Genomic DNA, 27,670 nt, shown 5'->3' on the forward strand with positions numbered 1-27,670 from the left:
TTTGCGGAGGTGCAGCCCCTCCCCAGCCAGGCTTAGGGGCTCGGCCTCCTGCCTGGCCCAAGCTCAGCCCAGGACATCTGGAAGCTCGTGGCTCGGCAGGCCGCCCTGCCCTTGTCTCCCCACACGCCCTGTCTCCTAATGAGCTTCTTAATTAGCTGCCAGGCAGGGTTCAACAGCCCTCTCTCCCGCTGCCATATAAACCCTGTTTGTTTGATCGATTCCATTCGGGCTTCGTGGCATTTGTTCCTGGGGACAGAGCTGCTGCCCCACATACAGTGGGAAGGGATAGTCCTCCTGGGCGGGGCTATGGGGCTGGAACAGTCCTACTTCTGGGCCAGGAGGGGTCTAAACCCTTTGTCTGGTCCTCCCCTTGTCTGATCCACAGCAGGAGAGGGGAAGAGAGAGGCTGGGGCTTCCACATCCTCCCACCCCTCGCCAGACCCTGTCTTCCCCAGAACACAGCCCTGGGGGACTTTCCCCAGCTGCTGGGTCCTCTGAGTCTTTGGGCGGGGAGGGCGGGCACTCCTAGCCCATCCATCTCCCTGAGCCCAGTGCAAACAGTGAGCTGTGCCCAGGGTGAGGCCTGGGGTGGGGCCTGGGGAGGGCAGCTCCGCCCCTGCCGGCCGGCTTGTACCCCGCAAAGCTGGGTGCTGGTGAGCACAGGGCTAGAGTCCCAGGGATCCCCAGAGTGGCCAGCAAAGCCCCTAGGGGCCATACAGGAGGTTGGGAGGCAGACCCTTCGCCTCTCCTGTGCGAGCTCTTTCTCTGAGGGCACCACAGCAAGGGAAGCCCAACCCTCCACTTCCTCACCCAAGAAAATGAAGGATGCTGGTCGTGTGCCAAGGGCCCTCTGGGCCTGACTCTGGCAGGCGAAGCCCTAGCGTCCCTGAAAACAAGAGCCATGGACTGAAGCCCCTGTCTCCCCTCCAAGCACAAGGGTGCAGGGCCTGGAGAGGGGGGTTTTATTATGTAAAGAGGCCGATTGTACAGAGCAAAGATTGTACAGACACAGGCAGGGTGAGGGAGACCAAGAGGCCAGAACCAGGAGGAGGAACGAGTGGCCTCCCAGTCCCTCCTCCCCGAAACATCCAGGCAGTGGGAAAGGGGAGGGAGGGCTGAACGGCGGCTTCTCCACCCCCATCCCCTCACCCCCATTTCTGTGTAAGAGCCAGGCAGGCTACATCCCTTGACCTGGAAAAATACAACAGGAGACACTCAACCCCCCACTCCAGACCCTAACACGCGTGGGGTCCTCCAGTCTAGCTCCTGGCGTCCGTCTATCCCCAGTCCCCTCCGTGAGCATCCTGGCCTCCCTTCTTCCCGGGCTCCTGGCAGCAGGCGGGGCCTGGACCAGGTGGTTTCGGGGTAGGAGGCCTGGAAAGGCTCCCCCCACCCTTGCAGGAGCCTCCAGGAACGATGGCCCAAGACTTCCTTGTGGGCAGCCCATTAGGACACAGCAGCCTGGTGCCCTCCAGGACTGGGCAGCCCAGGAGCCAGGCGGGCACTGAGGGTCAGCTTAGAAACGGGTCCTGAAGGGCAGCCAGAGAGAGGTGGGAGCTCTGGGCGTGGGGCGGGGGCTGCAGCCCTGGAGAGAGAAGGTTCCGGCGAGTCCAGCCTGCAGGCGAGGGGCAGGGCGGGTCCCCACCAACCCAGCCACAGGGGGCCTCTGGGGCCTGCCGCCCAGGACTCGGCCACTCAAGCGCCCAGCCCTGATTGGGGTCATTTAAAGCTCAGAACAGGGGATCGGGGGTCAGCACTGGGGACCCCGGGTCCCCGCCCTCCCCTGGCCCCTGCCCCTTGCAGGCTTCCATCTTCACACTCGCTGGATCTCAAACAGCTTCACGTCTGTGTCGTACCAGACAGGTGGGTCCACATTCCTGCGGAGCGGGTCGACGGTCACCTGGGGGCCGGGCGGCCTCAAGGAAAAGACTGGGGAGGAACTGGCTGTCCTCCTCCCACCACCCCAGGCAGTGTGTGCCCGCCCCCACCAGACAAGACCACCCTGGTGGACAGTCTTGACATCAACCCCACTAGCTGAGGCTGACCCTCAGGGGGGACAGCAGACCCCCAGAAACCCCGAGGAGCCCACCTCAGGTAGATGACGCCCCACATGTAGGTGCGGAACCACATGGCCGTGCCCGAGTTGGCCTGGTACTTGCGGATGAGGATGGGGTGGGGCACGGGCAGCAGCCCCACCAGGGTGCCATGCTGCAGGAACCGCAGGATCTCCGACTCGTCCGTCAGGCCCCTGCCAGCGAGATGGGAATCTCCACTGTGCCCACTCTGAAGGTCAAGGGGAGCAAGGGGCTCACCCATGCTCCCAGCCCCAGCCCCGGCCTGGGCTGGCCCCCAGAGCCCACCCGCCCAGCCATGCCCCCAGCCTCACTTGTCAATGCAGATCTTCTCCACCTGGGGAACCAGCACCTGCAGCAGCCTCATGATGGTTTGCAGCGGCAGCTTCGACTTCCAGGAGAGGATCTGGGGGAGGAACCAGGGTTCCCAGCTGGCAAAGCAGTCCCCCAGAGGCTCTGGCACAGACTCGACCCCTGGCCTGGAACCAGGAGCCCCCCAAGGCAGAAAGCACCCTGGCTCATCACAGCAAGGGCCTGGCAACCGGGCAGGGCCTGTGAATAGTGACTGCTATTCGTGCGGGGGCTGCGGCCTCTCATGGAGTGTGTACCGCGCGTACCATGCCTTTGATCCTCATGATAGAGTGATGAGGCTGGGACATTTAGTATCCCCGTGCAAACACAATTAGTGGTGAGGTCAGGAAACAAGCTAGGGAGTAAGCAAGTGATGCAAAGAAGGAAACTGGAAAGGGTGATTTATTGAGAAAGGGCTGTGGACAGCCGTACCTTAACCCTGCTGGGGAACCAACTCTGGACAGTGTAGACAGAGGAAGCAACCAAGCCAGAGAGGCCAAGGTCACGAGACAGGACTGACCCTAAACCTGACCCCAGGCCAGTTCCTGGAATTGGACGCATTCCCATCCAAGCCAAGGCTTCCTGAGCCAGGAGCCCCCGACTGCACCCCTCCCCACACACCTTATTGCATCTGCCCCACCCTCACCCACTCCGACGTCGGGCTCCACTGCCCACTGGCCGATGCACTGGAGAGTCGCCGCTGCTCCCGCCAAGCCTGGCTGGGCTCCTGGTCCCCGAGAAGGAACGAAAGTGAGGGATGGTGGGAGAGGGTATGGATGGCAGGGGGAGGGCAGCCCATCAGGTCCTCGAAGCGTCCCTCCCACAGCCTGGGACCCAGAGGGCAAGGAGGTCTCTGCCCTGGCCCATGCTGGGAGGAGGGGACCCTCTCCCAAAGGAGGGGATGGCCCAGCCCAGCACCCTTTGCCCTGGGCCCCAGGCCCTGCCCGACCCAGCCCAGCCTGGTGACAGGTTTAGGGCCAGGGGCTGACTGGGCAGACAGGGTAAAGGCCGGCCCAGCCTTGATAAGGCTGATGGATGAGGAGGCTGAAGGCCAAGGGCTTGAGCCCATGACCAATAAACGAGGGAGGGGTCTGTGAAAGACAGCCCCCCACCCCCGCGGCAGAGAGTCAGAGTGCCAACCCAGATGCCCTGAGCACCAGGTGCCCAGCCCCCTGCAGCAGGGGACCCCAGGGTGCCCTGGCCTGGCCTGCATTTCAGAGACCAAGGAGGAAAGGAAAACGCCCAGCCTCACCCCCCGCCCGGAGTTCCCCGGGGCCCACCTCCGTGGCTGGGCTGTCCTCTGCCGAGCTCTGCTGGGGCGCAGACTCCAGAGACCGCAGAGTGCCATCCTCCGACACCTGGGATTTCTCCGTCAGCTTGTCAATGCCTGGGGATTGGGGACAGGGGGCAGTGAGGACTCCTGCCCCAGCGCCCCTCCTCGAACACCTCTGCACAGCCCCGCCCCACGAGTCCCCAGCTTCCCTCCACTTTACAGATGCTGTGTCTGACTCCCCAGCCTGTCCAGCAGGGAGGCCCGGTCCCCTCACCCAGCTAGCCCTCCCGGGCTCCCCCAACACCTCCACCCCGACCCTTGCTGTCACTTTCCACATCCCCTGCCAGCCGTCAGCACTGGACCTGGGGTGGCCACCAGGCTGGTCTTGAGGGTGCCCGGCTCAGCGGGCACGGCGGGGCGGGACCCCTCCATGGAAGCGCCTTCCTGCGAGCCCGCGCGGGACAAGGGTTCCGGCGGCCGGCGGCGCCGCTGCAGCGCCTTGTGGATGGCCGGCGGGTCAGTGGGCAGGTTGGCCAGCTGGTGGAAGACGCTGCGCTTCCGGATGATGGCGTAGACCAGGTTGGAGTTGCCTGTGGGAGGGGAGGGGGGTGTCTCAGCGAGGCCCCCTTGCCATACCCTCCACCAGAGCGGCTTCCTGGGGTGGAGAGAGCTTGGAGGAGGAGAGGGGTGTCTACCCCAGGGGGAGGCGACAGCAAAGAGCACAGAAGATGGGGAGTGTGGACAGGGTTGGTGCTGGGGGTGGGGGATGGGCTGAGGTGACTCCAGGATGCCACCTGTCAGCAAAAGAGCTTCTGGGCTGAGTTCACCCCTGCCCCTCCCTGGTACCCGGGGGACCCTCTCACCACCCAGCATGAAGGGGCAACACCTGGCAAAGCTGGGTGGGCCCAGCATGTCAGGGTTCCACTAAGCCAGCTGTTCAATATTTTGACGGTCTCCCAAGCCAGGTCACCGGGAGGAAGGACCATATGGCGCATGCCCACGCTGAACGCCCTTGGCTCTGAGGGAGACAGGAGTACTTTCCGGGCCTTCAGTGCCCTGCGGTCCCGCCCCGCCCCGCCCCGGGCCTCGCAGCTTCCCACCCGCCAGGGTCCCCCGACGCGAACTGCCCCGCCCCACTCCTACGGCCACATCTCGCCCCAGCGTCTGTGTGTAGACTGTGCCCCTCTGTGTTTTTCTACTGTTCCCACCCCATTCATCCCTGATGAGTTAGTGTCAGTCATTCAGTCGTGTTCGACTCTCTTGTGACCCCATGGACTCTGTCCCTGGGATTCTCCAGGCAAGAATACTGGAGTGGGTTGCCATTCCCTTCTCCAGGGGATCTTCCTGACCCAGGGAGCAAACCCAGGTTTCCTGCGCTGGCAGGTGGATTCTTTACCACCTGAGTCACCTGGCAAGCCCTTCATCCCCGATCAATTAGTGCAAACATTACTTATTCTGGAAATGATAACAACTGTTAATATTTAAGTCACAGGCAAGTGACTTTCTTGGATTATTTCACTTAGTCTTCCCAACACCCTCTGAGATCGGGACTCTTAGTACTATTATTACGATCATCTTACAGATGAAGAAACTGAGGCTCAGGGAGCTGATGTGCACACAGTCACAGAGCTCAGTGTTCGTTGTTGTCGATCAGTCGTGTCCGACTCTTTGCGACCCCGTAGACTGCAGCACGCCTGGCTTCCCTGTCCTTCACCATCTCCCAGAGCTTGCTCAAACTCATGTCCATTGAGTCGGAGATGCCATCCAACCATCTCATCCTCTGTTGCCCCCTTCTCTTCCTGCTCTCAATCTTTCCCAGAATCAGGGACACGAGTTAGCAACTAAACAACAATCCTAAGCTATACTATAGGTCCTTGCTGCTTAACTATTTTATATTCAGTAGTGTGCATATATTAACCCCCAATACATATAATTTTATTATAGAAAATGGAGAAGGAAATGGCAACCCACTCCAGTATTCTTGCCTGGTGAATCCCATGGACAGAGGAGCCTGGCAGGCTACAGTCCATGGGGTCACAGGAGTCGGATGTGACTTGACGACTAAACCACCACATTATAGCAAAAAAGGCTGCATTTTAGTTACATGTGTACATGTCTGCCTCCTCTAAACACAGAGCTTTTCGAGGATGAGAATGCATCCTATTGATCTCCATCAGTCTGCTGCTGCTGCTGCTAAGTAGCTTCAGTCGTGTCCGACTCTGTGCGACCCCATAGACAGCAGCCCACTAGGCTTCTCTATCCCTGGGATTCTCCAGGCAAGAGCACTGGAGTGGGTTGCCATTTCCTTCTCCAATGCATGAAAGTGAAAAGTGAAAGTGAGGTTTCTCAGTCGTGCCCGACTCTTAGCGACCCCATGGACTGCATCCTACCAGGCTCCTCCGTCCATGGGATTCACCAGCCAAGAGTACTGGAGTGGGGTGCCATTGCCTTCTCCGCTCCATCAGTCTAGCACTTAACAAAATGTCTGATTACCAGATATCATCAAAAATGTATCCATTGTTGTTGTTCAGTTGCTAAGTTGTGTCCAACTCTTTGTGACCCCATGGACTGCAGCATGCCAGGCTTCCCTGTCCTTCATCATCTGGAGTTTGCTCAAACTCGTGTTCATTGAGTCATGATGCCATCCAGCCATCTCATCCTCTGTCACCCCCTTCTCCTCCTCCCCTAAGAGCTAAGTGGCAAAGCCCTAACTGACACCAGGCAGCCCAGCATCTCTGACACCCAGCAGGCCCGTGACACCCTGAACTTCCCTCCCATCAGACTTAAGATGACCTGTTTGTCTGGGTGACCATCTGTTTAGAGTCCCCCTCCATGCCTCCCTCCCCAGCTGCGAGCTCCACGGGGCAGGAGGCACTCTGCTTGGTTTCCCACTGAATCCCCTCACCGGGCCCAGGCCTTGGTATACAGCAGGCACTCAATAAATGCATGCAGGACAAACAAACTGGGGGCCGGAGGGCTGTGTCCTCCTCAGATGGGAAGGAGTCCTCGCCCACTGCCCACCCCGGATCCCCCGTCACCAAGGCCGGGCCGGGGGCTTGGGCCGGCGCCTCACCATCAAACTGGTACTGAATGATGTTGTTGAAGACTTCCAGGAGGAAGAAGACCAGGTGGTGGTTCTGCGCGGCGGAGAAGAGGAACCAGGTGGTGGAGAAGGCCTCCAGCAGGTGCAACAGCTTGTTGGCAGCCACCATGGACAGGCTCTTGAGGTAGGGCGACACTACAGGGGAGCGGTCGGCTTACTTCCAGGGCCCCACCAACCAGGCCTGCACACCCAGGGCCTGGGAGGGACACAGTGCTCCCGCTCCCACACCCTCCCTGCCCCCTGTCTGGGAAGTCCCCCCCAAAATCAGGAAGACTGAGCCCCAGAGGCCAAGGCCGCACTGGCCATGCCTCCTCAGAGCCCCAGGGGTCCACCTGGGCTCCGCCCCTGTGGACAGCCATGTTTACAAAGCCACTCACACACTCCATCTCCCCCATTCCTCCTCGAACCTGAGAGGGAGGTAGATAAGGAGACCATTCCCATTTTGCAGATGAGAAAACTGAGGTTCAGAGAGGTTCATAAACTTGCCAAGAATTGCCCAGTTATAAAGTGATGGGCAGGGATACAAACTCAGGATCTTTACATCTTTCTAGAATACCAAGCTGGGAATTCCCTGGTGGCCCAATGGTTTGGACTCTGAGCTCCCACTGCAGGGAGCCTAGGTCCCATCCCTGGTTGGGAAACTAAGATCTTGCAAGCCATGTAGTACAGCCAAAACAAAAAAAAATTTTTTTTAAATTTGTAGAATATCAAGCTGATATTCCACATATAACTATATACGGATTTTCTGCACAGCCTGTGAAGGGGGAGTCAGAGATGCAAGGCTGCACACGGCTTGACTTCACAGACCGATCTGTCATAGACCGATCTTGCCTCGTATCTTTCTCCCTCATTGGGATGGGGCAGGGTCAGTGGCTATCTTGTTCACAAATGCATTCTCAGGTAAGATCTGTGGGATGGAGCCAGTGATGGAAGGCCCAGTTTTGAGCCCTGGTTGAGGAAATAGGATGCCACAGAGCAGTCAAAAAATTAAGAAAAAAGGGGTAAAAATGAAAGAGAGAGAGAAGGAGGGAAGAAAGAAAATTGACCAGTAGGTACTTTGTCTGTTGTTTCTGTGTCTTGTGCTCAGTTGTGTCCAACTCCTTGAGACCCCAGGGACTGTAGCCCGCCAGGCTCCTTTGTCCATGGGATTCTCCAGGCAAGAGTACTGGAGTGGCTTGCCATTCCCTTCTGCAGGGGATCTTCCCAACCCTGGGATCAAACCCGAGTCTCCTGCGTTTCCTGCATTGGCAGGTGGGCTCTTTACCTCTGGGTCACCTGGGAAGCCCTGTAGGCACTTAGATGCCCTTATGTTAGTATTTCTATTGGACCCAGCAGGTTTGAACCAGGGAGCCCGTGGCAGGTCAGCCTGTGGCCGGGCGCCCCCTGGTGGTGATCGTGGGAAAGGCGCGCCCTGGTCCGCGCCCTACCGTTGACCACAATGGTGAGCAGACAGTCGAAGAGGGGCTGCAGCCGCTGGTGCCCGCTGGTGATGATCTTGTGGAAAACCTATGCGGGGAGCAGGGGGTCAGCCACGGGGCCCCCGCCGCCTCCAGTCTCGTCCGAGGGCACGTCACCCCAGACTTCCAGGTCCCCCCCGACTTACCACTATAAGCAGGTCGGCGTGGGTGCCGGTGAAGACCGGGATGTCCATGGGCACGCGCACGGAGTAGGGCTTGTTCAGCCGCACCCCGAAGTTCCGCTCCCCGCTCAGAAGCAGCAGGATGAAGACACCGATGTGCATCAGGCCCACCCGAGCTGCGGCGCGAGGCGTGGGAGGGTCACCTCGCTGGGTGGGGCGGCGAGGAAGGGAGTCCAGGGCAGGGACCCATCTTGGGGTGGAGGTGGGGGGAGAAGCCCTTCCCGGGAGGTCAGGGCACAGGGCCCGAGCTGCTAGGGGGCAGGACAGGCTGACCGCAGCTGCCCCTCGGCCAGGAGCGCCCCCCCAGGGATCCCGAGCCCACCCCAGCCTTACACTGATCCGCTCGAGCATCGTTGAGGAAGTAGAGGATGGGAACCAGGATGTCTAGGACATCACTGCTCTTCAGCACAAAGAAGAGGAATTTCTGGCGGGGGAGCGGAGACGGGTGGGCAGGTCAGGAGAGGGGCAGCTCTGCCCCGCCCCTCCCAGAAGTCTCCCTAGATGCCCTCCGCATCCCAGGGGTGGACTGCTGCCGGCCAGCCCGTGCCCCTGCACTGCCAGAGGGGCCGGCCCACCTTATTGAAGTCACAGAGCTTCCAGAAGAGGACCAGCAACTCCTGATGGAACTGGATCTTCTTGGTCGAGTTGGGCAGGTAGGTCTGGAGCAGGGGGTTGGAGAGCAGCCGGGCTATGCCCTTGAGGATGAACTGGAAGTCCTGGGTGGGGTATGGGCAGGGACCTGTCCAGTCTGGCTCCCTGCAGTCCCGGCTTCCTGGCCAGGCCCCCCACAAATGCCTCCTCTCCCCCCACTCCCACCCCACCCAGAGCCTGATTCCTGCCGTCAGAGCCAGAGGGGCCCAGGTTCCAGCATCATCAACAGCTGCCCTGGGGGTAGCCCCTCAGAAGCTGGGTCCAGGGCAGGTCTAGAGAGCTTACTCCTCCACCAGACGACAGGCTCCCCATCTATACACTGGACTCCTGCCCACCTTGACTCCTGTGGACAGCTGCAATCCTCCTGCCCCTTCCCAGCACCCTGTCACACGTGAGGAACAGTCTATTCTAGAAAAGCTGTCCATCACTGAGCACCTGTTCCCTGGACAGTGCGCTCAGCCCATCCTCACTACAAGGCAAGGAGGCGGTTCCTGCCCCCACGTCACAGCTGCAGAGCTTCGAGTCCCGGGGCACAACAACCTCCCCCAAGGTCACAAGACACACAAACCCGGGTCTGACTGGCCTTTCTATCCACTGTAATTCCCCTACCAAACCCACCATCAGAGCCACCTCCTCCCGCAAGTCTTTCCGGCTACCCTCCCCGAGTTGAGGCCATCAGCCCTTTTCTGAGGCTCAAGACCCTTGCGGTCCAACCCCAAGTCCACCGGGACCGTGGTTCCTTCAGGTAGGGGTCAGGACTCTCCCTACTCCCAATCTTATCTGCATCCTCTCACCCCCTGCAAGGTCATAACCTTTGTGGGGAGTGGGCGTCAAGAACCCACAGGAGGACTTCCCTGGTGGTACAGTGGATGGGAATCCACCTACCAAATCAGGGAACATGGGTTCGACCCCTGGTCTGGGAAGATCCCAGAAGCCACAGAGCAAATAAGCCGGTGGACCGCCGCCACTGGGTCTGTGTGCGGCAGCTGCTGAACCCGGCGAGCCCAGAGCCCACTCTCCATAGCAAGAAAAGCCACGGCAGTGAGAAGCCGGTGCATCGCAACAAACAGTGGCCGCTGCTCATGCAAGCAGAGAAAGCCTGAGCACAGCGAGGGAGGCCCGGCGCAGCCAAAAAGTTACTTACAAAAAAAAAAAAAAACCGCCAGAGCAAGAGCATCGTTCAACTCACCTCCTCTCGATGGATGCGGGACAGGTAGTTCACAAACAGGTTCTCGGGCCCTGGAGGCTGCGGAGGGTGGAGCCGGGGCTCAGCAGGTGCCCTCACCCCCCACCCCCGCCCTACCCCAGGCCTAGATGGCAGTGCCCCCTCTGACCCGAGACACCCCCACGAAGTGCCCACCGGGCATCCCTTGCCCGGGCTGCTGGAGGGGGTGCCACCCGGCAGCCCGCCCTCTCCCATGCTCACGTCGGCATCGTCCATGGCGGTGCCCGTGGTGGTGCCGTCCACGGTGGGGCTGGCGCTGGTGGCACTGTCGTGGTCCAAGGTGACGATGAGCACCTGGGCCGCTTCCTCCACCAGGGGTTCCCGGTAGTCGGAGAAGAGCAGGTGGTTATAGGGGATCCCGTAGCCCACAGGGTCATAGGCACACACGGTGTTCAGGAGCGAGGTGAACAGGGGCAGGGCATGTCTGCGCAGGAGAGGAGGGGGCTTCAGGGACTCCACCCACCGTCCACTCGCGGCTGTGGCCAGGTGGGCACATCCGCCAAGAAGAACCCTCATCCCCGACTGTCTCAGTGCCAGGCTGTGGTCTGGGGACCAGGGAGCAGCCCCAGGAGCTCATTCCCCTCCTTGGCTGTATCTGGGACCCCGGCCGGGATGGTTGGGGGCCAGAAGGAGTTCATTACCAAGACAGGGATGGCCAGTCCTGAGGGGCTCTTTGTAGAGTATCATGTCCACACCCCTTAGATTTTTCACCCCCAGGGGTTGAAGCCTATTGTGGGTTTTTTCCCCCAAAAAAGTTTTTTAATATATATTTTTGTGACTGCTCCACACGCTACAGCTGGGATCTTAGTTCCCCAACCAGGGATAAGCCTTCAACCCCCTGCACTGGAAGTGCAGAGTCTTAACCACTGGACTTCCCGGGAAGTCCCTAAAAACTACTTTATTTTTTTAGAGCAGTTTTAGGTTCATAGTAAAACTGAGGGGAAGGCAGAGATTTTCCATAGATTGCCTACCCCGACACACACACGGTCTCCACCACCATCTGCATCCCCCACCAGGGTGGCACATTTGTTACAACTGATGAGCCGACATCAACACATCACTGTCAACCAAAGTCCACAGTTTACATCAGGGTTCATTTCTCTTTTTTTGGGGGGGGGGGGCTGTGGAATCTTATTTCCACCAGGGCTCAAACATGCACCCTCTGCAGTAGAAGTGTAAAGTCCTAACCTCTGGACCACTGGAGAATTCTCGACGCTGTATAATCTATGGGCTTGGATAAATGTATAAAGGATATGCCTCTGAGGTTTCTGCAGGGCAGGTACCCTCCCTCGGGGCCTCGGAGAAGCGCTGGAGGCCCACAGGGAAGGCAGGAAGCAAAGCACCTGCCCCATTCCCCAGCTCCCAGGCCACAGAAGGCCTCCATTCAGAGGCTTGTGAGGTGTCAGAGGTCAAGCTCCTCATCTTACAGATGAGGAAACTGAGCCCCAGGGAGGTTCATCAAGTGGCAAAGGTGGCCGTTTGCCTGATAAGACTGGGGAGGAAGAAATCCCTGGCCAGCTTCCCGCTGTGCCTGGTGGGGGAGCCACCTGGACTCTCTCTACTTCTGGGGGTTGTGCCGGGGTGAGGCTGGGCGGAGGGGCTGCAAAACCTGAAGACGGAGCGTGTCATGTGGGAGTCAGAGTCTGGAAGAGGGTGAACCTCGACACTTAGGGGCACTAACCCCATGTTGCCAGTACAGCCCCGGGCACAAGAGGAGCTGCACAGCTGGGGCATTCGGACCTGCTGTAAGAATGCAGTCCTGCCATGTGGCACCTCCATGAACTCATACGCTCCCAGAGCCCTTAAGTGCCCCAACGTGGGCCAAGCTTCCCCATTCTCCAGAGTATTCAGCACACCCCCGCCCACCCGCCATGTAAACAGCGCTGCCCAGGAAGGTCCCTGGGTAGGACTCGGCCACTGCCATGGGCCTCGGTTCAAGCCCTGGTCGAGGAGCTAAGATCCTGCAAGGCCACACAGCATGGCCAAAATTAAATAAACTAACACAAGCTACATGTAGCTACGGACAGCTTAACATGTGGCTGGTCCAAAGGGAGATGTGCCATAAATGTAAACTACACACCAGATGAAAAGTGAATGCAAAACATTTCAATAACTTTGTTTAGTGATTACACCTCAAATACTGATGTTTCAGACATACTGGGTTAAAAGAAATACATAATTAAAATTAACTTCACCTGTTTCTTTTTAACGTTTTAGATGCTGCTACTAGAAATGTCTAAACTGCATATGTGGTTTGCATTATCCTTCTTCTAGACGGAGAACCTTCTAGATGGAGGACCCAGGCACCCTTCACCCAGGGCCCCCAACAGGGACCGCGCTGGTGTTAAGGTGCGGCTGTTGTTATAGGTCATCACCACCAGGGGGCAGCGTGCCTCCTCAAATAAGACACATTCGCCAGCAAATGGCCTCAGTGCCGGGCTGCCTACAAGCGGGAGGTGGGGAAATCGAAAGGCAGGCCAGGGGCCCCTCACCTGTTTTCTGTGGAACAAAAAAACTGCACCCATGGATTGATGCTGCTGCTGTCCGGAGCTGGGGGCAGGTACATGGCCTCGGAGAAGCAAGTCAGCAGCAGTTTCAGCAGCTCCATCCTTGGGCAAAGAGGACAGGAGAGAGCCTACCCTGAGGTTCCCAGTTCCCCTGAAGGAGCGCATGCCACCCCGCCCAGCTCTCGTTCAGGTCCATGAAAAGAAGTGACTCTGTCTAATCCTTGTGACGCTGAAGCTGGGTCACGAGCGAGCAGGGTGTCCTCTGTTACTGCTTAGTCCCTAAGTCTTGCCTGACTCTTTGCGATCCCATGGACTGTACCCTCCAGGTTCCTCTGTCCATGGGATTCTCCAGGCAAGAATACTGGAGTGGGTTGCCATTCGCTTCTCCAGGGGATCTTCCAGACTCAGGGATCAAACCCAGGTGTCCTGCATTGCAGGAGGATTCTTTACCCCTTAGCCACCAGAGAAGCCAAGGGTCTCCTTGGAAGACCCCCACACATGGCTCCCTCTCTGAGCTGTGCAGGGGCCAGGCCTGGGGTCCAGCCTGAACCAGCTTACCGATTCATGTCATGGATGTAGTTGGGCTGGGGAGAGTGAGCAAAGCCCACGCCAGCCTCCCAGATGTATTCACAGCTGTCCAGGGAGTGAATGTCCTCCGCTGAGTCCTGGGGACAGTGTTAGGGAGAGATCAGACCCCTACTTTCCTTGGTGGAGGGGGGGGCAAAGACCCTCATCTCTCCTAAAGACAGACCCTCAAAGCACACCAGGTGCTAGGAAAGCTCATTTTCCTTCAGTCTGGTGCTTGCTCAGTCCAATGTGAGACAGGAAGAGAGACAGGGAGTGAGCAGAGCAGAATTGGGGGCCCCTGATGGTGTGTGGGCATGCAGGATGGACAACCTTCAAGGTCAGTCCACTGCCCTCCGGAAGTGAGGGGCCAGGCCTCCAGTGCGCCAGCCCCACCCCCCACCGCGGCCCAGGCCAAGACAATGGGTGCTTGTGCCCTGCCTCCCGGATACAGAGGGCAGGGCCCACACCAGCTGGCTCCCCTCCAGCCGTGCCAGCCGCCACCCCCTCCTGGGACCATGCGTGCCAGGCAGCCTGGCCCTCCCAGGGCAGTCCCTGCCCCAGGGAACTTCAACCGGCTGTGACCTGGGACCAGGGCCCTCCTGGGCCAGGGGAGGGGGCTGGGGCTCTCACCACAGTGCTCCTCCGGTGGCTCTGCACCGTGAAGTCTGGGCAGAAGAGCAGGTCAGCGATGGCCAGGAGCAGGGACTCAGCCAGGGGCCGGGCGTTCTCGTCGTCATCCTCTCCCTGCTTGGGACACGGCCCCCAGAGGCCCCTCAGTCGTGGCTGCCGAGGAGAGGCGGTCCCAGGACTTGGGGAGTGGTGGAGGACAGGGTTGGCCCAGGCAGGCACCCATGGTGGAGGGAGAGAGGAAGTGGGGGGGGGAGGAACAGGAAGTGGACCCTTAATCACCCCCAAACCTCCCAAGGCAGAAGGGGGACAGTGGGGAGCAGGGCCTGGGAGCAGTCAGGAGGCCTCCCCCCTGACTGGGAGGGGCCAGGTGAGCCCCCTAAACTCAAGAGCCTCAGCCCTGCTGAGAATCACTGGGTCCACCCACCCAACACTGTGTACCCCTAGTTGCCTGGACAGAACCCCAGGGAGGGAGTGAGGTAAGTGGGGGGAGGGCCCAGCTGCCCTGCCCCCATCTCTGTCCAGCTGCAGGGGCAGGGACCCCCACAGGGGAGAAACCCAGGACTCAAGGAGGAGTTGACCCCCTCCCCCGGCCCCTCCCAAACCCCAGAAGAGGTTTGGAGGAAGGTGGCCGGCCCTACAGCTTTCTTCCCCTGTCCTCACAGCCCCACCTCCCCCCGCCCCCCAAAGTCCTGTCCAGGCCCACAGACCCCTCCTCGACCGGCCCCAGGCACTGTGGACCAGAAGAAGCCCCTCCAGTCAGGGTCCTCGAAGATGTAGGGCAGCACGCGAGTGAGCAGGCGGCTGCAGTTCAGCACGATCTGCCTCTCCTTCTCTGAGTGGCAGCCGCTCTCGGCTCCCTGCACCAGCTTCTCGACTGCCTGCAGAGGTGGGCAGAGAGGCGGGGGGCGAGGGGATGAGGCCCTGGCACCTGGGGTCAGGCTGGGCACCCCGGGCTTCAGAGGGGGAGGGGGAGTGTAGCCAACCTGCAGGGCCACCTCTCCAGACAGGGTCAGCCAACCCCGGGGGGACAGGACATGGGCCAGGGGGCAGCCTGGAGCATCTGGGAGTGAGACCAGCCCACCACTCACTGGCTGAGACCTTGCTAAGTGACCAGACTCAGTTTTCTCATCTGTAAAATGGCAACATTGAGGACCAACCGCACTTGCTCTCATGCTCGGTCGCTCAGTCGTGTCTGACTCTTTGCAACCCCATGGACTGTAGCCCGCCAGGCTCCTCTGTTCATGGGACTTCCCAGGCAAGAATATTAGAGTGGATTGCCATTTCCTTCTCCAGCGGATCTTCCTGACCCAGAAGATCAAATTGCATTGTCTCCTGCATTGGCAGGTGGATTCTTTATCACTGAGCCACCAGGGAAGCCCACCAACCACACAAGGTGAGCTAGACGAGCTGACTTGCGGCAAGTGCCCACCCCCCAGAGCCCAGCCCCAGGGGAGAAGTGGGTGAAGCCTTGGGGCCACCGCGACTGGGTGGGGATGTCCTGGGTGCCAGCCCTGTTGGACCACAGGGCTGGGCCAGCTCCAGCCTCCCTGGGATTGTGGGAAATGGCTCGGGGGGCGGTGACAGCGAGGGGCTGGGCACCCCTCACCTTGTAGCACAGGGTGGCTAGGTTGGAGGGTGACTCCTCTCGCACCGCCCGGATCTCCGCTGCTGGCACCAGCGCAAAGACATCCTGCACCGAGGTGGCTGTGTCCGCCCAGAACTGGTCCCAGAAGGCATCATCGGTGGCTTCCACGGGCTGTGGGGGGACCAAGTGTCCAGAGTCGCATGATCTCTTGCCAGCAGGCCCACAGTGTGCCCAACTCTGTGACCAAGGGAGCCCCAGAAAGGGACGCCCCCTCCTCCACTCCTGCTGGTGCCCAGGAGTCTTCCCCCCATGGAGACATCCTTCAGTGGCCATGAGCCCTGGTTGACACAGGCAGGCTGGGGACACTTGACACAGATGGTCAGGGATCGGCTGGCACTGAGTTCAGTAGGCACAGCCCAACCCAGTCCCTAAGAGACTTGTGACCCCCCAGTAACTCACCATCCCCCTTTGGTAGATCCTCCCCACTTGGGGGCCTCCCCAGGCTACACCCCTAAGTCACGTGCCCAGGAACCAGAGCCAGGCTGTGCCCCCTCCCCTGGGAAGAAGCCAAGGGGCATGCGCTGACTGCCAGTCACTCAGGCTGCCCCTAAACCCCAGCCTCCACCCTCACCCGGGACACCCAACTAGTGCCGAATCTAAAGGAGCCACCCACGGCTCTCTGACCACATCCGCTCTTCTCGGTACCCACCACGGCCACTCTTGCCAGGGCCCCCCTTCCAAATCTACCCCCTCAATCCCTCCTCCACACTGCCCCCAACCAGCTTTCAAAGCACAGCGCCGAAGGCATTGCTCCCTCAACCAAGACACTTAGGGCTCCCCGCTGCCTGCCGAGTCCAGACCTCGGCCGGACAGTCAGCCAAGATCACACCTAAACACCTACAAGCACACACCTGGGCACACAGACACGCACACGGACACACAACAAACACACGCGTGTACATGGATGTGTGCACAGGAATACTTGTATTCACGATCCCAGCAACACAGCCTGGCCATATTTTCTGGTTGCCCTTGCACAGACCAGCCCCTCTTCCCCGCATGCCCACCCCACCCAACACTGTCCAAAGCCCGACCGGACGTACTGAGGCAACGTGCCTTCAGCACACTTATGCCTTTTAAGTCATATAGTCAGCCATATGAACACCCAATTTAAATCATGAACCCTAGAAGTCTTTCCTAAGGCAATGACCTGAGACATGCAGGTGTGAGAATGTTTACTGAAGAGCTGATGTGAAAAGTGAAACGTTGGAATCAACCTAAATAGCCAACAATTGGGGAATGCTTAAAAAGTTGCTGCTGCTGCTACTAAGTCACTTCGCTCATGTCTGACTCTTTACAGCCCTATGGACTATAGCCCGCCAGGCTACTCTGTCCACTGAATTCTCCAAGCAAGAATACTGGAGTGTGTTATCATGTCCTCCTCAGGAAATGACCTGGAAGTCTAGTCGTTAGGACTCTGTACTTCCACTACAGGGGGGATGGGGTCAGTCTTTGGTCAGGGAACTAAGATCCTGCATACCACTCAGCCAAAAAAATAATTAAGACATAGTCATACAATACAATATTATGCAGCCATCAGAATCATGTCTTCAAAGAATATGAATGAATGGAAAATGCTCGTGGTACAATGTTATGTGAAAAAGAGAAGACATAAAGTAAATATAGGATGATCATGATTTTTTGTAAAATTATAGAGGAATAAAAGCCTGGAAGAAAATGAAAAAGTGGCAGTAGCAATTATCTTGCGGGGTGGCTTTTTTGTTTGTTTCTTATACATTTTTTCTGTACATGGACGTATTGCTATTTTTTTCTTTTGAATGTTCATCTGTTTGAGGGTCAACCAAGGTCCTCTTAGCCTTTTGAATAGTACTTCCTACAAGAGACCTACCCAGGTTGCTCCAATCAAATCAGACTTTTGCCTTCTCTCAAAGAGCCGAGAAAGGGTTACTACTACTACTGCTACTAAGTGACTTCAGTCGTGTCCGACTCTGTGCGACCCCATAGACGGCCTCCCACCAGGCTCCCCCGTCCCTGGGATTCTCCAGGCAAGAACACTGGAGTGGGTTGCCATTTCCTTCTCCAATGCATGAAAGTGAAAAGTGAAAGTGAAGTCACTCAGTCGTGTCCGACTCTTCGTGACCCCATGGACTGCAGCCTACCAGGCTCCTCTGTCCATGGGATTTTCCAGGCAAGAGTACTGGAGTGGGTTGCCATTGCCTTCTCCACGATAAAGGGCTACTCTACCACAAATCGGCAGGTAATACGCATCACTCTTATTATCAGGAAACAATGTGAATCTTACTTAAAAAAAAAAAAAATTCTGTTGGGACTTCCTTGGAGATCCAGTGGTTAAAACTCCACACTTCCAATGCAGAGGGGGCAGGTTTGATCCCTGGTCAGGGAACTAAAATCCCACGTGCTGTGCAGTGAAGCCAAATAAAAAAATACTTTAAAAATTCTGTTCTCTAAAGCCACTTCTTTCAAGAAGTCTCCCAGAGTTTCTACCAGTGGGCTCGATCCCACCTTGAAAACCTGCTCCCCACCTGCCACAGTCACTCATCACGGGCCTGATTCCACTCTTGCCTGGAGGCTCCATTCCTCCTCCAGCCCTTCTCCCGGGACCGTGCACTTGAGGCATATGGCAGATGCTCAGCCAGTATTTGTCCAGCTAAAAGCTGTAATCAGTCCCAGAGATTCCCTTCAGCCCCTTCACCGGGCAGAGCTGAGCACAAGGCTGGGTACAAGCCTCCCCAGGGTCCAGTTTACCCCAGCCCACTCCCCAACAAGGCCTCCCAGTGAAGAACAGGGCAGGCTGTGGCCACAGCCTTCAGGGCTGGCCTGGCACCAGGACAGCCTGGGTCCCAGAACTGGTAGAGCAAGTTAGCTGGGGGAGAGGAGCAAAGACCAAAGCTGTGCCCTGGGGCTGCGGCTGGCTTGTCCTCATGCCCTCCAACCCTCTCTGGGGTCCAGGGAAGCACACCCCCAGTGTGGGTGGTCGGGTGGAAGTGGGGAAGGAGCCTCCCGGAAAACATGCATGGCCCCTGCCCACCTCCCATCTGAGAGTACCTCTGGGAAGCCATTTTTCCCCCCCTCCCATGTAGCCACTACCCTTTAAGCTTAAATGGGCAGAAACTCATCGAGTGCACTTGACCTCTGACCTAGTTGATCAGGCAAGTGTCACCTGGGGACTGAATTAAGAATGAGGAGAGAGTCTTAGTGGGGAACTTGAGAGGACCCAGGGCAGCCCAGCTCTGAAGCAGAGGGAAGTCCCAGCTCTGGGACCTGGCCTTGAACTTCAGGACTAATGATTTCACCTCCCCCATCCCCAACTTGGACCTCTTCTCCAGGTCCCAGCTGTGGCTCCGATCCTTCAGTTTGGTGGCCGTTACCAGAGCAGGGGAGGCTAGCTTGATGCCATAGGTACTGGCCAGGTTCGCTGAAACTTTTGAGTGGGGAGGGAACATAGCTTAGACCCTGCCTCAGTTATTCCAGCCCCACCTAACACAGAGAAGCTTCTAAAATCCAAGCTAGTTTCTTTAAAAAGAGTATTTTTGGTGGAGGTGAGCAGGCCCGTGCTGCCAAGGGCACAGGGACTGAGCTACCCTGGAGGGAAACCAGATATTCTTAGCATAGCTTTGCCGGGACCTGCTCAGGCCAGATGCCCACCAGCCTGGAGGACCAGCTGCAGCTGCTGGACCTCTCTGTGGGGGAGAAGGGAAGGACCAGCAGTGGTCTAGCCTGCCAAGGGTGACCTGTACTGAATCACCACGGCATTCGCACACTCATACGTGTGCACACGTGTGAACATGGACCCACCAAGTATCCTCTGGCCTATGACAGAGAATCTCCAAAAGGACAGGATCTAGGAGAGGGTCCCAGATCCAGGAATATGCCCCTCGAGGGCTCCACCCACACCGGGAAAGGCTTGAAACACAGCCAAAGCTGCCGGCTTCAGGACTGGGGTCGGGCCCAGCCGGAGGCAGGAAGAAAACAGGATACAGCGCAGGAAGGCCGGGAAAGCCAACCAGCTTGGGCCCAGGCCACGGGGAAAAGGTGCTAGGTTGGCTTGTCTGCAAAACCCTGTGATCACAGAGGCCCTGGGACAAGAGGACACCCTGGGGACAACTGGCCTGAATCTCCTTGGGGACACCGAGTGGCAAGGTCTGGGGACCATCTGGGGTTTGGCCCTGACTCCCGAGCTGTCTGAGCCAGGTCACTGCACAAGGTCCGTGGCTTCAGGCTCTGAGGGTCTCTCCCTCCAGGCAGCCCAGGTCCCCTCCCAGCTGCAGGGCCCCAAGGCTCTCCCAAAAGAGACTCAGGCTGGTGTCTGGCTCCAGCTCTGTCCCACGTCAGCTCACTGTCCCCAGCTGCTCGGTCCACCCTGTCATAGGGCCACAGCCAGGGAAGGATGGAGGCCCAGTGTAATTTGGGGAGGGGGCCCGAGCCTGTAGGAATCCTGTGGGACCCAGCTGAGCCGGTCCTACTGGCCTGGCAGAGACCCTGGCTGCCGAGCCCATAGCGACAAGGTGGTTTCCTCCAACAAGGCGTTTCCCTCCCCAGGCAGGTAAACACGGAGGCCTCCCTCCCCTCCTCTCCCTGTGGCCCCCCACCGAGAGGCGGGACCACCTGCCACCTTCAGATCTAGAAGCCCCACAGGCCAAGAATGCCAAATGCCAGAAACAGCCAGGAGCCTTAGGGGCAGGGGTGATTAGCAAGGCCTGGTTTCTATCAAATGCCTCTCAGCTGGGGCTGGACCCTTCAGAGGCCCTGGGTGTGTGCCAGGCTCCTGACCTGTCTCCTGTGGGAACCAGAGAGTGTGGGACCAGAGTTCTGGCCCCTGGAGCTGCGACCAGCTGGCTGTGGGGGAAATGGCTCCCTTGAACCTACTCTACTTGCCGGGAGCATGAGAGAGCCCTAGGGGTGCAGGTAGAAGGAAATCCCCGGCTGGCAGCAGGTCCTGACTCCCTCGAAAGTGGACCTGGGGAGGCAGAGATGGGCATCTCTTTGGCCAGAGTGGCCTGGCTCAAGGAGTGAGAAGAGAGGGGTGGGCAGGGAGATAGCCTTGCTGGGGCCAGCCCTTGTGCTGGGGGCAAGGAGTTGGCCTCGGTGCCACTTGTAGGCTCAGGGGTCTGTGCAAGCCTGGACAGGTACCCCCAGGCCCCACAGTACCTAGTCCAGGGGCAGCCTGGACGGTTCTTAACCCTGCCCCAGAGAACACGGGTTACGGCAAACACAGCCACCTGCACCGCAGGGCCTGGAAAGGGGAGCCCCTGGAGCAGTGGTCCCCAGCTGGGAATCTGGACTCCATGGGCCTGGGAACAGCTCCCCTGGCCAGGCTGCAGCGCTGCCTGCTACTCTGCGTGTTCCCATCAACACCTAGGCCTTCTCTGGCCGTGGGCATCGACCCGGCCCAGCGAGGCCGCCACCGTGCACCAGCTGTTTCCCGATCCGGGAAGGCAACCGCCGGCTTTGTTTGCACTGAGTCAACCGGGTCTGTGCCTCCCGGATCGTCGACACCGAGGGGCAGGGAGGAGAAAAGGAGGTGTTTGGGTGGGTGGGGGTGGGGAGAGGCTGGAGATTGCGGGGCTGGAGGGGCGATGAGGGGTCCGACAGCGGGGCGGACAGCGGCGACGCCGGCCTGGGGAGTAGGCACACGTCAGCCTAAGGTGGCAGCAGCAGCTGCGGGAAATAGGAATGTTCTCGGGAGAGAAGGCTGGGGGTGGGGGACTAAGGGATGGAGCCCTGGGGTACAGGCCCAGGAGTCTCGCTCTTTCCTGGCTGCGGCGTCACCCTCCTGGCCAGCTGGTCCCCCCAGCCCCCGGAAAGCCAAGTTCTTGCAGCCGTTCCCCCAACCCCGAAAGCCCTGCCCTGCCCCCACCCCGGCAGGTGGGTGGGAAAGCCGGGGCCCCGGGCGCACCTGCGTCTTGGTGGTGAGCTGGATCACCGCCTTTCGGAAGTTCAGCTTGGAGTCGGCCGACCCCATTTCGTTGGAGCCCGTTCCGGCCTGGCCCCCGCCCCGACTCCCGCCCGGGCTCCGGCTCGGTATCCAGCTCCAGCCCCGCTGCCCCCGCGGCTCTCGCAGGAGCCTAGCCGCGCGCCCCGCCCGCCCGCCGTCGTCGGCCCCGCCCCCCTGGGCCCCGCCCCGCCGGGCCCCGCCCCCCGCACCTGCTGCTCCCGCGCCGCGTTCCCTGCGCCGACCCGGGGTCTGGCCCGCGGATCCACCCCCAGCCCCTTCTCAGCTGGATCGGGTTCCTTCTGCGTGGAAGCGTTATCCCCCTCGGTCTCTCCCATTTACACTCAGCGCCACCCCCACCCCCCGGGCCCGCAACCCTCCCAGCCTCCGTCCCCTGCCCCCCATCCTCACCCTCGGTCCCCACTCCATCACTAGGCCAACAATTTCAAAGCCGGTCCTCTCCAGCATCTTTCTTGTCCATCTCCCGGCCTTCTGGGGCATTCTGGGCATCCGCTCCTTTGGCTCCCCTTTTTCTGACCTGTCTCATTGGGCTCCGCGGCCTGGTGACAGCGAGGGGTCCCTTCTGAGTCCCACCATTCCTTTCTGGCCACTTGCCTTCCCTGAGAATCCTTAGAGTCATCCATTTCAACAGATACGTTTAGGGACTAGGATTTATCAACACGGTGTCAGGGCCGGGGGGCCGAGGAGGCTTAAGGCACAGGGTCTGCTATTTAAGAGCAGTTAGCTAGAAAGACAAAAAAGGAACAGATTAGCCATGGTTCAGCCCAGTGAGACCAGGATAGAGGCAAATTAATAATAATAATAAATAGTGACAACCTCTTACACAACAGAAAACCTACCTCTGAAGTAGGTATTATACCCACTTTACCCTAGGGAAAACTGAGGCTCAAAGCAGTTAAGCTGCCCAAAGTCACACAACTGGTAAGGAACAAAGCCAAAAAAGTAAATCCAGCTCTGGCCCCAAAAGAGGCCGCATTTTTTCAACAATATCGCCTTGCAGGCTATGTCTGGAAGCTTCTAGAAATCCTAGCTGCTTCAAAAGGAGGTGACATTTAGCTTAAATTGGAATTCCAAGGGTAAAAAATGTGGGGTGCACTGTCTAGGCATAAAGGCAGGGTAGGACAGGGGTGGGGTAGCAAGGAGGGGGACAAGGGTGTCCCCACAGCACTGAATGAGCAGACTGGAAGGGAGAGCTCTGTGCTTGCTCCTGAGGTGGGTTTTCCCTCCTCTGGATGAAATCTTGGACAGGCTCCATGGCTTTTATAATCACTTCAAGATAACAAATGAATAGTACCTTTATTTGGCATTAAAAAAAAAAAATCAGTCCACTCTACAAATCACCCATTCCCAGTCCAGGCCAGTGTGACATTTAAAAATCTGAATCTTATTCATTGCTGCTGTTGCTGCTGCGTCACTTCAGTCGTGTCCGACTCTGTGCGACCCCATAGATGGCAGCCCACCAGGCTCCCCCGTCCCTGGGATTCTCCAGGCAAGAACACTGGAGGGGGTTGCCATTTCCTTCTCCAATGCATGAAAGTGAAAAGTGAAAGTGAAGTCGCTCAGTCATGTCCGACCCTCAGCGACCCCATGGACTGCAGCCTACCAGGCTCCTCCATCCATGGGATTTTCCAGGCAAGAGTACTGGAGTGGGGTGCCATTGCCTTATTCACTAAGGAGATGTAAACTGAAACCACAATACAGTTACTGCTACATACCTATTCAGTTCAGTTCAGTCGCTCAGTCGTGTCCGACTCTTTGTGACCCCATGAATTGCAGCACGCCAGGCCACCCTGTCCATCACCAATTCCTGGAGTTCACTCAAACTCATGTCTATCAAGTCGGTGATACCATCCAGCCATCTCATCCTCTGTCATCCCCTTCTCCTCCTGCCTCCAATCCCTCCCAGCATCAGGGTCTTTTCCAATGAGTCAACTCTTCACATCCGGTGGCCAAAGTATTGGAGTCTCAGCCCCAGCATCAGTCCTTCCAATGAACACCCAGGACTGATCTCCTCTAGAATGGACTGGTTGGATCTCCTTGCAGTCTAAGGGACTCTCAAGAGTCTTCTCCAACACCACAGTTCAAAAGCATCAATTCTTCTGCGCTCAACTTTCTTCACAGTCCAACACTCACATCCATACATGACCACTGGAAAAACCATAGCCATGACTAGACAGACCTTTGTTGGCAAAGTAATGTCTCTGCTTTTCAATATGCTGTCTAGGTTGGTCATAACTTTCCTTCCAAGGAGTAAGCGTCTTTTAATTTCATGGTTGCAATCACCATCTGCAGTGATTTTGGAGCCCCCCAAAATAAAGTCTGACACTGTTTCCACTGTTTCCCCATCTATTTCCCATGAAGTGATGGGATGCCATGATCTTCGTTTTCTGAATGTTGAGCTTTCAGCCAACTTTTTCATATTAGGATAGGTCTAAAACAAAAGCATAATGATGCCAAATACTAGTGAAGATGGGGAACGTTTGTATTTTCTTATAAAGTTAATTCTAGGGATTTCCCTGGTGGTCCAGTGGTTAAGACTCAGTGTTTCAAATGCAGGGGCACAGCTTTGATCCCTGGTGTGGCCAAAAAATAAAAAAATAAAGTTAAATATACAATTACTGTATAACTCAATAATCCCATTTTTAGAATTTACTCAGGAGAAATGAAGACATAGATCCACACAAAAGACTGAGTAATTCATGTAACAGTTTCATTCATAATCACCAAAACCTGGAAACAAACCAAATGTCCATCATCTGTGGTTCATCGTTACAATGGACTAGTACTCAGCAATTGTTTAGTCACTCCGTTGTGTCCGACTCTTTGCGACCCCATGGACTATAGCCTACTAGGATCCTCTGTCCATGAGATTTCCCAGGCGAAAATACTGGAGTGGGTTGTCATTTCCTTCTCCAGGGGATCTTCCTGACCCAGGGATCAAATTGGCAGGTGGATTCTTTACCACTGAGACACCTGGGGAGCCCATACTCAGTAATAAAAAGGAACAAATTACTGGTACAAGCAGCAACAATGTGGATGGATCTCAAAAGCGCTGGGTCAGATACAGAAGACAACGTACTGTGTTACATCATTTATATGACATTCTGGCAAAGACAAGACACAGAAACAGAAAACAAGCCAGTGATTGCCATGGGCTGGGAGCAGGATGAGGGGACTGACTGTGAAAGCATTTTTTGTTTCGATTGTGGGGGTGGTTCTATGATTGTGTATGTTTGTCAAAATTCACATGACTCTGCACCTAAAAGGGATGACTTTCACTGTAAGTTGTAGCTCAATTTAATTAAAAATAAATAAAACAAGAGTACTAATTGACCATTCAAAGGGAGGAATCGTTTTTTGCTTTTATTTCTTGACCACGCACCATATGGGATCTTAGTTCCCCGACCACGGACTGAACTTGCACCCCCTGTGTTGGAAGCGTGGAGTCTTAACCACTGGACCCTCAGGGAAGTCCCCCAAGAGAGTATTTGTGAGCCCTCTGGTCTTGCCCATTGTTCAGAGCCATTTCTGTGGTTTGCAACCAAGAACTCCAGGTGACACTGAGGTATTACTGGTCACCCATGGACACTTGGACAGATTGGCCAAAATGAGTTTAATCAAGAGGTGATTTATAAGGAGAAGGGAAACCAACAAGGGTCAGTGAGGCACTCTGGGGCTAGAAGCAGTAGAGAGCCTCAGCTATCCTCAAACCTAAGGTGGTGAGGTGTGGAATGGTTGCTAGAACACAGAGAAAGAGAGCCCAGCCATAGGAGAGGGCCAAGAGGAGCGGTGGGCTCCCACGATCTGGGAGGGATGGAGCTGTGAGATAGATACCCACCTTCACTTGTCTCCTGCCCCCAACTTCCTGCTTCCCTCAGTGGACCAACAGAAAGCAAGGGGGATGAAGGGAGTCCACAAGACTTGATGGATTCCACAAGACTCTTGATGCAGCCCACAAGAGCTTCGGCCATTCAGGCATGGAGTGGATGGAGCAGATCGAAAGAGATCTTAAAGGGCAAAGGGAACGTGTCCAATACGCAGGTAGTGGGAGAGAGTGGAAGCAAGGTCCAGAAGTGGACAGAGCCTTGCTCATCCAGAGAACAGAAAGAAAACTGGGGTAAAGTGGAGAAAGTGATAAGAGATAAAGCTTGAGAGGTGGGGCAGGGCCAGGCCCTAGGGGGCTGCTCACATCCCATTAAGGAGATTTTATCTTATTCTATGGGCTTCCCAGCTGGTGCTAGTGGTAAAGATGCCACCTCCTAATGCAGGGCATGGAAGAAACGCAGGTTCAATCCCTGGGTCGGGAAGATCCCCTGGATGAGAGCATGGCAACCCACTCCAGTATTCTTGTCTGCAGAATCCCATGGACAGAGGAGCCTGGTGGGCTACAGTCCTTAGGGTTGCAAAGAGTCAGACACGACTTAACGACTAAACAGCAACACCTCTGCTGCTGGCACCTTTGCCAGGACCCCCATCACCTCCCATCTACCACAGCCTCCACTCCCGCCCCCTCTAATCTATTCTCTGCACAAGAGCCCAAAGAAATGTACAATACCGCTTAAGATGCTCCCCCACTGAAAACACCTCGGGGCCCATGGTTAGGGTCAGTTTTCTCTGGGCCCCACTGTGACCTCCAAGGACCTGCACCATCCTGAGTCTGCCCTCCCTCCCGGGAGCCCCGAGGTTCCTCTCACACTGGTCTGCCTTTATTTCCTCAAAGCCTCCAAGCTCTTTCTTCCTGAGATCTGTGTACAAGTTGTTCCTTTTGACTGAGACATCCTTCTGCCCACTCTTCATGTCGCTGCCCTTCTCATGCTTCAGGGTCCCATCTCCTTTCCCAGGGGCTTTGCTGGTGGCCCAGTGATCAAGACTCTGTGCTTCCACTGCAGGTGGCATGGGTTTGACCCTGATCAGGATCCTCACAGGCTGCACAGCTCAAACCCCACTGCCAAAGGAAACTCTTCCTGAGCAACTTCTCATCCCCAGATGTTGCTATTTCACCCTCAGTGTGCGTCCTAAAATTTTCACCACCATCTTCAGTGTTTTTGCCTTTTTGCTTGATTTATGTCTCCTACTGAAATGCAAGCTTCATGAGGGCGGGGGCCAGCTCTATCTTGTTCTTTGTATTCCCAGCATCCAGCACAGGCCTAGCACACAGAGAACCAAGTGAAGAAAACTCCTAGGTGATCACAGAAGATGGAGCCACTTTGGTAATCCACTTCAATCAATAGGAAAGGTACATTTCCACCAACTGCTTCTCAGATTCAGTTTTTAGTTCCTTTGAGAGCATTTCAGAGCTTGCCAGCTGGCATTAGTGGTAAAGAACCTGCCTGCCATTGCAGGAGATGTTAAGAGACAGGGGTTCAATTCCTGGGTGGGCAAAAATCCCCTAGAGGAGGGCATGGCAACTCACTCCAGTATCCTTGCCTGGAGGATCCCATGGACACAGGAGCCTCATGGGCTACAGTCCATAGGGTCACAAAGAACTTGACATGACTGAAGTGACGTAGCATGCACACACAAGTCTTTGAAGTGGTGCAAGTGTTCTGGAGTGGAGATGGATAAAGAAGGAGGGTCAGAGAATATGATTCTGCCACTGTCTTTGTTTTATTTCAGCCATGCCGGGTCTTAGATCTTCAATCTTCATTATGGCTGTGGGATCTAGTTCCCTGTCCATGGTTCAAACCCAGGCCCCCTGCATTGGGAGCTCGAGTCTTAGCCACTGGACTGCCGGGGAAGTCCCCTGCCACTGGCTTTAGAGCACTCATTTGTTCCTTCATCAGGCATCTGCTATGTGCCAGCTGGAGTCCTTGCCCTCAAGGAGCTCTCAGTCTGCTGGGAGATAAATGGATTCCATGTAGGGGGACCAGTGCTGCAATGGGAGCCTAGACAGCCAGTTCTCTCAGGCCCACGTCTCAGGCCTTGACTGCAGGCCTGAACTGACCCCTTGACCCCCCACCAAGAAGGTAAGGCCCTGGACTGTCTCCCCAGCCCCCATCAGGGGCCCTGCCAGAAGAGGGGTAGTGATGGGCAAAGAGTGGATTCTCAGGTAAAAACGTTACAGTAGGGACT

The 27,670-nt window shown here is 57.0% G+C and overlaps 1 protein-coding gene across 2 annotated transcripts; it reads right to left on the reverse strand.

Annotated features, from left to right (window-relative positions):
* Positions 1-917: 917 nt before the first annotated feature.
* On the reverse strand, positions 918-21,676 carry HID1 (HID1 domain containing). 2 transcript variants are annotated; one of them, XM_055575080.1, is made up of 19 exons: positions 21,542-21,676; positions 15,625-15,774; positions 14,726-14,896; positions 14,019-14,132; positions 13,380-13,486; positions 12,807-12,923; positions 10,516-10,738; positions 10,279-10,335; positions 9,014-9,154; positions 8,772-8,862; positions 8,403-8,554; positions 8,227-8,305; positions 6,770-6,934; positions 4,059-4,286; positions 3,704-3,810; positions 3,070-3,150; positions 2,387-2,478; positions 2,090-2,248; positions 918-1,877 (listed from the first exon to the last, which is right to left on the reverse strand). In XM_055575080.1, exons 1-19 carry the CDS (start codon positions 21,605-21,607, stop codon positions 1,814-1,816), a joined length of 2,364 nt encoding a protein of 787 aa, XP_055431055.1. In that variant the 5' UTR covers positions 21,608-21,676; the 3' UTR covers positions 918-1,813. The 2 variants fall into 2 exon arrangements, with proteins under 2 accessions (XP_055431055.1, XP_055431054.1); XM_055575079.1 differs by having other exon boundaries at positions 14,019-14,135.
* Positions 21,677-27,670: the final 5,994 nt, after the last annotated feature.

This window comes from Bubalus kerabau, chromosome 4, assembly GCF_029407905.1.
Source record: "Bubalus kerabau isolate K-KA32 ecotype Philippines breed swamp buffalo chromosome 4, PCC_UOA_SB_1v2, whole genome shotgun sequence".
Taxonomy (NCBI): Eukaryota; Metazoa; Chordata; class Mammalia; order Artiodactyla; family Bovidae; genus Bubalus; species Bubalus kerabau.

Coding starts and splice junctions, on each gene's coding strand:
- HID1 (XM_055575079.1), bottom strand. CDS start 21,607: ATGGGGTCGGCCGACTCCAAGCTGAACTTCCGAAAGGCGGTGATCCAG. Junction 10,336..10,515: donor CCGCCATGGACGATGCCGAC/GTGAGCATGGGA, acceptor CACCCTCCGCAG/CCTCCAGGGCCCGAGAACCT. Junction 9,155..10,278: donor CCCGCATCCATCGAGAGGAG/GTGAGTTGAACG, acceptor TACCCCACCCAG/GACTTCCAGTTCATCCTCAA.